The sequence below is a fragment of the Bison bison genome, unplaced genomic scaffold (genome assembly GCF_000754665.1).
Source record: "Bison bison bison isolate TAMUID 2011002044 unplaced genomic scaffold, Bison_UMD1.0 scf7180017864530, whole genome shotgun sequence".
Classification (NCBI taxonomy): domain Eukaryota; kingdom Metazoa; phylum Chordata; class Mammalia; order Artiodactyla; family Bovidae; genus Bison; species Bison bison.
Window position 1 is genome coordinate 3,431,595 of NW_011495080.1, and position 9,929 is coordinate 3,441,523.

General features: G+C 41.8%; 1 protein-coding gene across 1 annotated transcript in view; it reads right to left on the minus strand.

The window, feature by feature from the left end:
• Positions 1–9,929, minus strand: part of LRGUK (leucine-rich repeats and guanylate kinase domain containing) — a 102,004-nt gene that overhangs the window by 53,753 nt on the left and 38,322 nt on the right. Inside the window, exon 11 of the mRNA XM_010831655.1 lies at positions 4,847–4,966. Coding sequence (XP_010829957.1) covers positions 4,847–4,966 — 120 coding nt within the window. The remainder of the gene's footprint in view (positions 1–4,846; positions 4,967–9,929) is intronic.

Here is a 9,929-nt window from a genome sequence, read left to right on the forward strand (position 1 = left end):
ATGGACCTTTGTTGGCAAAGTAATGTCTCTGCTTTTCAATATGCTATCTAGGTTGCTCATAACTTTCCTTCCAAGGAGTAAGCGTCTTTTAATTTCAAGGCTGCAGTCACCATCTGCAGTGATTTTGGAGCCCAGAAAAATAAAGTCTGACACTGTTTCCACTGTTTTCCCATCTATTTCCCATGAAGTGATGGGACCGGATGCCATGATCTTCGTTTTCTGAATGTTGAGCTTTAAGCCAACTTTTTCACTCTCCTCTTTCACTTTCATCAAGAGGCTTTTTAGTTCCTCTTCACCTTCTGCCATAAGGGTGGTGTCATCTGCACATCTGAGGTTATTGATATTTCTCCTGGCAATCTTGATTTCAGTTTGTGTTTCTTCCAGTCCAGCGTTTCTCATGATGTACTCTGCATATAAGTTAAATAAACAGGGTGACAATATACTGCCTTGACGTACCCCTTTTCCTATTTGGAACCAGTCTGTTGTCCCATGTCCAGTTCTAACTGTTGCTTCCTGACCTGCATACAAATTTCTCAAGAGGCGGTCAGGTGGTCTGGTATTCCCATCTCTTTCAGGATTTCCCACAGTTTATTGTGATCTACACAGTCAAAGGCTTTGGCATAGTCAATAAAGCAGAAATAGATGTTTTTCTGGAACTCTCTTGTTTTTTTGATGATCCAGCAGATGTTGGCAATTTGATCTCTGGTTCCTCTGCCTTTTCTAAAACCAGCTTGAACATCAGGAAGTTCACGGTTCACATATTGCTGAAGCCTGGCTTGGAGAATTTTGAGTATTACTTTACTAGCGTGTGAGATGAGTGTCTATCTCGTTAGATGGCTTTACTTAACTGAATCTCATATAGGTTGTAGGCTGCCAGGAGGACAAGACCCATGTCTGCTTGTTTCACAGTTTTATCGCTGGAACAAGGCACACAGATAGTGCTTAAGAAACACTGACAGAAAGAATAAATAAACCACTCTACTAGTCTGTCACATCTGTATAAAGGGGCATTAGATTAGATGGCACTAGGGAGCTATAGCTCATATCATCTCATTTAGCTCAATAGCTATGAGTCTCTGATTTACCGTATTATTAGTAGAATATATTTAGTAGTCAACATCATGAAAAGGTTATAAAAATAAAGATTTCTCTAAGAAGAATAAGGTTTTGCTTTCATGCCTCTTCAGATCATTTTCAAGGCCTTAAATCTGGAAGATGAACAGGCGTGCTGGTATTGTTTTATGTTTCTCTCATTATCCAGCACTCGTCCAGGAAGCTACTGATCTGTGCAGTAATAGTAAGACTGAAAATAAGTGGAGAGACTCAGAAGGCACGGATGCATGCTCAGTTGCTCAGCCATATCTGACTCTTTGTGACCCTATGGACTATAGCTTGCCAGGCTCCTCTGTCTATGGGATTTTCCAGGCAAGAATACCAGAGTGGGTTGCCATGCCCTTCTCCAGGGGATCTTTCTGACTCAGGGATTGAACCTGCATCTCCTGCATTGGCAGGTAGATTCTTTATCAGTGAGCCACCTGGGAAGCCCCATCTTTAGGTCACTTATAACTAATACTGGTAAAGAAAGAACATCCAGCCTATTCCTAAAACCAAGAACAAATACTAAAATCAGATTCTGAGGCAAGAGAACAATCTCTCAGCCATCCCAATATCTGTTATACCACTGAGATACATTTTTAATATTTATACATCTGGATATGCAATTCAGTATGTGAATATTTCATTGAATGTCATGGTCTTGGGTAAATGCAATTTAAAAAGAAAGACAAAATGCCAGGAGAAAATGAGCTAACTAGGAGGGAAAGAAAAGATTCAAGCAAGCGCTAGAGAAAGTGCCCTTGTAAATGTTTATGTGTTTCACAATGAGACTATGTTCAAGCCTTTTTTTCCCATTTAATTAAAAATCAATAAAATTTATGTTGGCTGAAGACTAAAATAAAAGAAAAATCTAAACAAGAGCAATGGCTTGCCCCTGAGGATATGCTTTGGTTTTATCATTTGTTTTAATTAGAAAGTTGCCGCATATCATCATAGTACTATCTGACTTTCTTATTGCATGAAATTACTGGTTTCCTAATACTCTTTATAGTCCAATGATATGCTCTTTGGGCTCCCCAGGTGGCGCTCATAGTAAAACAACTCGCCTGCCAGCGCGGGAGAGATAAGAGATGCGGGTTCTATCCCTGGATGGGGAAGACCCCCTGGAGATGGGCATGGCAACCCACTCTGGTATTCTTGCCTGGAGAATCCCATGGACAGAGAAGCCTGGCGGGCTACAGCCCAAAGGGTTGCAAAGAGTCGGACACAACTGAAGCGACTTAGCAAGCACGCATGACATGCTCTTTGATCCATGCCTTGGTGAAATTCTTAGAATGACCCTCCTATTTACAAGCCCTGATCTCTGCCTCCATGAAGATGCCAATGCACAGTCAGACAAGGCTTTTGAGCCCATGAGGGAGGTGGGAGGGTGACTGCAGGTCTTTCCACTCAGGTATCTTTCTACTCGCCACTAATCCTATCCAGAGGAGAAAAATAGCAGTGGTAACAGTACCATTAGAGGAGCAGGAAGCTAATTTAGGATTTCCATTTTGTCATCCTGTGCCTCCAGACAAAGTGCATATGATGCTAACTATTTAAGGTCTGAGTTCCCCACCTTCAGAGTCTCTCCATTTATTTCCAAATACATTACAGACATTAAGGCAAGGGCCTCATCAATATTGTTCCCACTGCATCTTCAGGGCCCAACACATGGGAAGAACTCAATAAATCTTTATAGAAAGAATGGATGAACAAATGAATGAATCTCTTCATCTCTCCATGTACCCATCAGTGGAGGTTGGAAAAAAAAAAAAAAAACACCTATGCTTCTTAGCATAGTAATTTCCCACTGAATTTTGCAGGTACTACCACTAATTAACTCATCAGACAATCACTTAGTCATTCATTTAATAAATATTTCTCATGCAATTGGAAGTGCCTGGCCATCCACTGAACACTGGGAACTTAGTCATGAGCAAAGCTGGCATTGGTCCCCACCCTCACTGGGCTTACAGTCGAGCAGGGAAACCAGGCATTAAGTACATCATCAAAAGCATGATGGACAGATATTTGTAACAGTGGAAAAGCAGGATTTAATGAAAATGAACATTGGTGGGGTAGAGGTGGGGGCTATCCATTGAGAATGTCAAGGCCAACTGGATAAGAACCTTGACAATGACTTAACAGACATCTCCAAGAACACATCTGGCCCTACATGCCTCAGAGAGTAAACCACAAACAAACACGAAGGATGGGCTCTGAATCATTTGCAACAGAACTGGTGTCAGACATGTGAAAGGACTTCTAAGCAGGAAAGCCTTGGTTCATGTAAGTTACTTTGGTTCGCTAAAAGGTTCCAGGTTTACACATTAGCACCATAGTCAAGAGATATCTTTTTTGCTCTAATTTGATCATCCATTCATTATGCTCCACTTATCTTTCGAAGCAGGTTCTATACCGCTGTATAAGCATAAAGACACTCTGCCCTTTGCAATTCTGATATTAAGTTTTAATTTACTTTTTGTTGCTTCAGGGTGTTTAGAATAGATTAATGAGTAAATTCTTCTATAGTATTTGTTTCCTGGAGTTGCTCAAATGCTGGATATAATTTTATCCAGCATAAATGAACCTGTTTAACACAGTGTTTACATTGTTTGAACACATGTAGCTTAAGGGAAGGAACTTGTCTGTAACAGCATTAGAACATAACTTACATTTCTTTTTCTTGCCGTCTTATGTATCTTTGCAGTCACATTCTCAGCTCACTGAGAAACATCACTAATCTAAAAGTAAGGTCTTTGCTATATGTAAAAAAGAAAAGAGGAAGCCAGTTGAAAAGGCCACAGCGATAACTCTAACACTGAGACACAGAAACCTTTAAAAATTCTCTAAGTCCAGCTGATGATTTCCCCGGAAGGTTCTTGTGTTTTGGATATATCCAGCTATTTTCACTGAGTCATTTGGGAATCACACAGCGAAATATCTGCCCCAGAAAACTGAAAGGGTACTGAATGCTAACCTGAGGGTAAGGAAAAGGAACCCTTTGGCTGTCATTTCTCATTCCTTCCTTCTGAAATATGCCTCCAAAGAGGAAGACCTGAGCGGAAATAAAGCAGCTGACATGCTGGCAGCGTGCGCTCCGACAGTGATGAGGAGAGGCTGTGACTGGAGTGCAGACCCACCCCCCACACCCCAATCATAATGTTGTGATTCGCGTGTCACACCACACGGCGATAGGAAGAGGCCATGCTCCAATACCACGAGGCTTAATTAAAACCACTACTACTACTACTAAGTCCCTTCAGTCATGTCCGACTCTGTGCGACCCCATAGATGGCAGTCCACCAGGCTCCCCCGTCCCAGGGATTCTCCAGGCAAGAACACTGGAGTGGGTTGCCATTTCCTTCTCCAATGCATGAAAGTGAAAAGTGAAAGTGAAGTCGCTCAGTCGTGTCCGACTCTAGCGACCCCATGGACTGCAGCCTACCAGGCTCCTCCGTCCATGGGATCTTCTAGGGAAAAGTACTGGAGTCGGGTGCCATTGCCTTCTCCGGTTAAAACCGCATGTAGTTCCAAATCTTGGAGCAGGATTTTGGCTGTGGCTGAGTGCATCAAAACATTTGGAGGGTTAAAGTAAAAAATAAACAAATAAATACAGTGTATATCACAGTGTAATAACCGGCAAAGCAGCTCATAAGCCTTCTATGCATGTTTTTTTAACTTGCTTAAAATTAATAGCCATTGTGAGCAACAGCCGACATTTTACAGCCTTAGCAGACAATAAACTCACCCGTATCTGAAGTAAGTGCTGAACTGTCTGCAGAGGCGGTGAGCGAGTTCTCGTTTACCACATGCTTGAGGACCGGCCAATACCAGCATGGGGTACGGGGCATCCAGACTAGGCAGGGTGCTGCAACATAGGGCAGAGCGGGCACACGCGTTAATGCATCTGGCGTGGAAAGCTGTCCACGTCGCAGTCACGGTGAATCCGGCTATCCGGCACTTGCTATCCGCAGACACGGTATGGAAGGACGGTCCTACTTTCCAGAAGCAAGTTGATTACAAGATAGCAAAGAATTTACTTTAACACCATTTTTTGAAGGAAAAAGACAGTAGGAGAGATACTCATTTCTGGTTGATGGAGTTTTCCCCCAAGAAATTCAAAATGAAAGAAATAAGCCTTGCCCTCTCAGAGGTAAACTTTTTCATATCTTTTTTAATAATTACTTTAATTGGAGGATACTTACTACACAATATTGTGATGGTTTTTGCCACATACCAACATGCATCAGCCATGGGGTATGCATGTGTCCCCCCATTCTGAACCTTTCCTCCCACCTCCCTTCACACCCTGTCCATCTGGGTTGTCCCAGAATACTGGCTTAGGGTGCCCTGCTTCATGCATCGAACTTGCACTGGTATCTTTTTTGCATATGGTAATGTACACGTTTCAATGCTATTATCTCAAATCATCCCACCCTTGCCTTCTCCCACTAAGTCCAAAAGTCTGTTCTGTGTCTCCTTTGCCGCCCTCAATGTAGGATCATTGTTACCATCTTTCTAAATTCCATACGTATGCATCAATTTACAGTATTCGTCTTCCTCTTCCTGACTTACTTCACTCTGTATAATAGGCTCCAGTTCTTATCTATTGATTTAGAACACTGATGTGGGGACTTTCCTGGTGGTCCAATGGTTCAGAATCCTCCTTCCAACACAGAGGATGTGGGCTCAGTCCCTGTCAGGGAACTAAGATCCCATGTGCCACGGGGCAGGTAAGGCTGCACACAACTCGAGAGGCCTATGTGCCACAAATACTGAGCCCTCAGGCTCTAGAGCTCAACCACCAAAATTAGAGAACACCTGCATGCCACAACGGAGACCCAGGGCAGCCAAAATAATAATAATAAATATAAAATGGCAAGTTTACTATAAAAAAGAACACATGTGTGCAAAGAAAATAATAATCACTAACATTTACATAAGCAATTACTATGTGCCACGCACTACTCTAGGCATCTTACATGTATTACCTGATTTAATTATTGCAGGAAGCTAATGAATTCATTCTTCCCACTTAACACACGAAGAAACTGAAGTACAGAGAGGTTAATTAACATGCTCAAAGTAACAGCTAGTAAGTGAGAGCTGGTATATGAATTTAGGCCTGGCTTCCAGGTCTAAAAGACCAATTTGGACTAATTTACATAAAATCTCTTACAACAGGCAGAGCTGAAGTGTGTGGGCTTCACTCATGACACAAATTCTAGAAATACAGACTAAAGTATAATATTTTGAAAACAATATGGCTGAGGTGTAGATTCTATGAAGCACGGGGGCAGCACAGCATACGTTTTCAATCTCTCTGAACACTCACAGAAAGACAGAAAAACTTGAGAACAGAAGTCCATGGAAAATGTGGATAACAAAACCAGACGAAAAGCCACAAAGCCACAAGACCTTTATGGTACTGGAATCTGTGCAGGAGGAAGGAGGAGGGAGTGATGGGCAGCATTTGAGGACAACGGAACCCCAGAACAACACGTATCCAGCGAAAAGCAGGCAGGCTGGAACTGTACATGTCCAAAAGCCTACACATGAATGCTCATAAAAGCTGTATTTGCAGTAACCAAACACTGAGACCAGCCCAGATGTCCTTTGAGAGACGACTGGTTAAACTAATTGTGGTGTATTCAACAAGGAATACTACTCAGCAACACAAAGGAGTGAACCGTTGATACATTTAACAGCTTGGATGAATCTCCAGGGAATGAGGCTAAGAAAAAAAAAAAAAAAAAAAGTCAACCCTCAAAGGTTATACATACACTATATGATTCCATTTATATAGGCTTCTTGAAATGACAACATTCCAGAGAAGGGGAACAGATTATGGGAAGATGAGAAGGATGGAGGCAGCTGTTGCTATTAAAGGGATTCACGTGACAAAACTCCTGTATCTTGACTGGAAGTATGTTGTGCTCAGTCATGTCCGACTCTTTGCAACCCCATGGACTGTACCCCTCAGGCTCCTGAGTCCATGGGATTTCCCAGGCAAGAATACTGGAGTGGTTGCCATTTCCTACTCCAGGGGATCTTCCCAACTCAGGGATCGAACCCACGTGTCTTGCATCTCCTGCACTGGGAGGCAGATTCTTTACCACTGTGCCACCTGGGAAGTTACCCATTTCCATCTTGAGTGGCGTGATGCTCATGTGAATCTACACATGTGATAAAATCGCACATAACTAAATGTACACACGAGTTCATGCAAAACTGGTGAAATCTGATAAGGATGATGGACTGTATCAATGTCAGGTTCCTGGTTTTGATATTCCACTATAGCTAAGCAAGATATTACCACTGAGGGAGACTGGGTGAAAGATACCTAGACTTTTTCTGTATTATCTCTTAACTGCATGTGAATCTAAAATTGCCTCAATAATTTTTACGTGATTAAAGAGGAAAAATTTTGAAAGAAGTGATGAAAATTGGGGATAGGCAAAGAAGATCTACTTCCTAAAGGAGAAAACCAAAACCTACAGAACAGATCAAATATTACAGACTGTCATTCAAGAAAAAAGTTTCCTGAAAAAAATAAATAACAGTATACAACATATCTGAGAATATTAGCCCAGAACAACTGGGCTAGAAATGCTGTAACAATAATAATAAGGCATAGTCTCGTAAAATTGCTGGACTTTAAAAAGGCAGTGCGTGCTCAGTTGTGTCCAATTATTTGCAACCCCATATACTGTAGCCCACCAGGCTCCTCTGTTCATGGGATTTCCCAGGGAACAATACTGGAGTAGGTTGCCATTTACTTCTCCTTAAAAAAGGCAGAAGTGGGGGTAATTATTTAGCTAGAAAGAGAACACACGATTTATACAGGAAAGAAAATTAAATTGTCATCACATTTTTGACAGCAATTTTTGCATGAAAAGAAAATGGGAGAAGCCCTTTTAATATATTCCAGGAAGAAAAAAGTGTGAGTCATGGCTTTTATATACAGCAAAAACTGATTTTCTAGTGTAAAGGGCAGATAATCGTCCATATTATCAACATGGAAGATTTCAAGAGACACTGATTGCACAGCCCTTCCTAAGCACTGTGCTAAAGAACAAGCTTCATACAACTAAAATGACTCAAGAGGCATCACTATAAGGGCTGGCAGTGGGCAATAAATATGCAGTTACCCAGAGAACTAAGGCTAAATGACAGCAAAGGAGAAAGTGCAGTGTGTGATGGATATATGTTCTGACAATATAAATATAGTGCACTATTTTTAAAATGGAGTGATTGACACTTATATGAAATATATACAGTAGGCAAATTCATAGAGACAGAAAGTATATTAGAAGTTACCAGGGGGTGAGGTAGCAGGAAACGGGGAGTTATTACCTAAAGGCTACAGAGCTTCTGTTCTGGGTGATGAGAAACTTGGAAACAGATGGTGGTGATGGTCGCACAATACTGTGAATATAATTAAGGCCACTAAATTGTACACTTCCAAGTGGTTAAAATGGCAAATTTTATGTTATATATATATATATATATATTTTTAACTGAAATAAAAAACAATGGGGGATGGTTAACAGGAAGAACATTAGCAAAATGGTTTTAATGCTTCAGTAATTATTACTACTGGTATTCTTACACTGTTGTGGTGTAATATGGGACATTAAAAAAAAGAGTAATCATGGGATGTTCTAATTTCAGCTTCTTCAATGTCTTTGGTGAGGGAGAAAAGGAGATATAGATGTAACACAGGTGAAGTTCAGTAAAAGCTCAACTGTAGTCTTGAAGCTGAATTGTATCAATTGAGGAGGTATTTTACTATCTATTTCCTGGTGGCTTCCCTGGTGGCTAAGACAGTAAAGCATCTGCCTACTATGCGGGAGACCCGGTTTCTATCCCTGGGTTGGGAAGATCCTCTGGAGAAGGAAATGGCAACCCACTCCAGTACTCTTGCCTGGAAAATCCCATGGACAGAGGAGCCTGGTAGGCTACAGTCTATGGGGTCGCAAAGAGTTGGACACGACTGAGTGACTTCACTCACTTTACTATCTATTTATAGATAGAGCTATCTAGATACAGATTCAGTTCAGTTCAGTTCAGTTGCTCAGTCGTGTCTGACTCTTTGCAACCCCATGGACTGCAGCACGCCAGGCCTCCCTGTCCATCACCAACTCCTGGAGTTCACTCAGACTCATGTCCATCGAGTCAGTGATGCCATCCAGCCATCTCACCCTCTGTCGTCCCCTTCTCCTCCTGCCCCCAATCCCTCCCAGCATCAGAGTCTTTTCCAATGAGTCAACTCTTCGCATGAGATGGCCAAAGTACTGGAGTTTCAGCTTTAGCATCATTTCTTCCAAAGAAATCCCAGGGCTGATCTCCTTCAGAATGGACTGGTTGGATCTCCTTGCAGTCCAAGGGACTCTCAAGAGTCTTCTCCAACACCACAGTTCAAAAGCATCAATTCTTTGGTGCTCAGCTTTCTTCACAGTCCAACTCTCACATCCATACATGACCACTGGAAAAACCATAGCCTTGACTAGATGGACCTTTGTTGGCAAAGTAATGTCTCTGCTTTTCAATATGCTCTCTACACTGGTCATAATTTTCCTTCCAAGGAGTAAGCGTCTTTTAATTTCATGGCTGCAGTCATCATCTGCAGTGACTTTGGGGCCCCCAAAAATAAAGTCTGACACAGTTTCCACTGTTTCCCCATCTATTTGCCATGGAGTGATGGGACCAGATGCCATGATCTTCGTTTTCTGAATGTTGAGCTTTAAGCCAACTTTTTCACTCTCCTCTTTCACTTTCATCAAGAGGCTTTTTAGTTCCTCTTCACTTTCTGCCATAAGGGTGGTGTC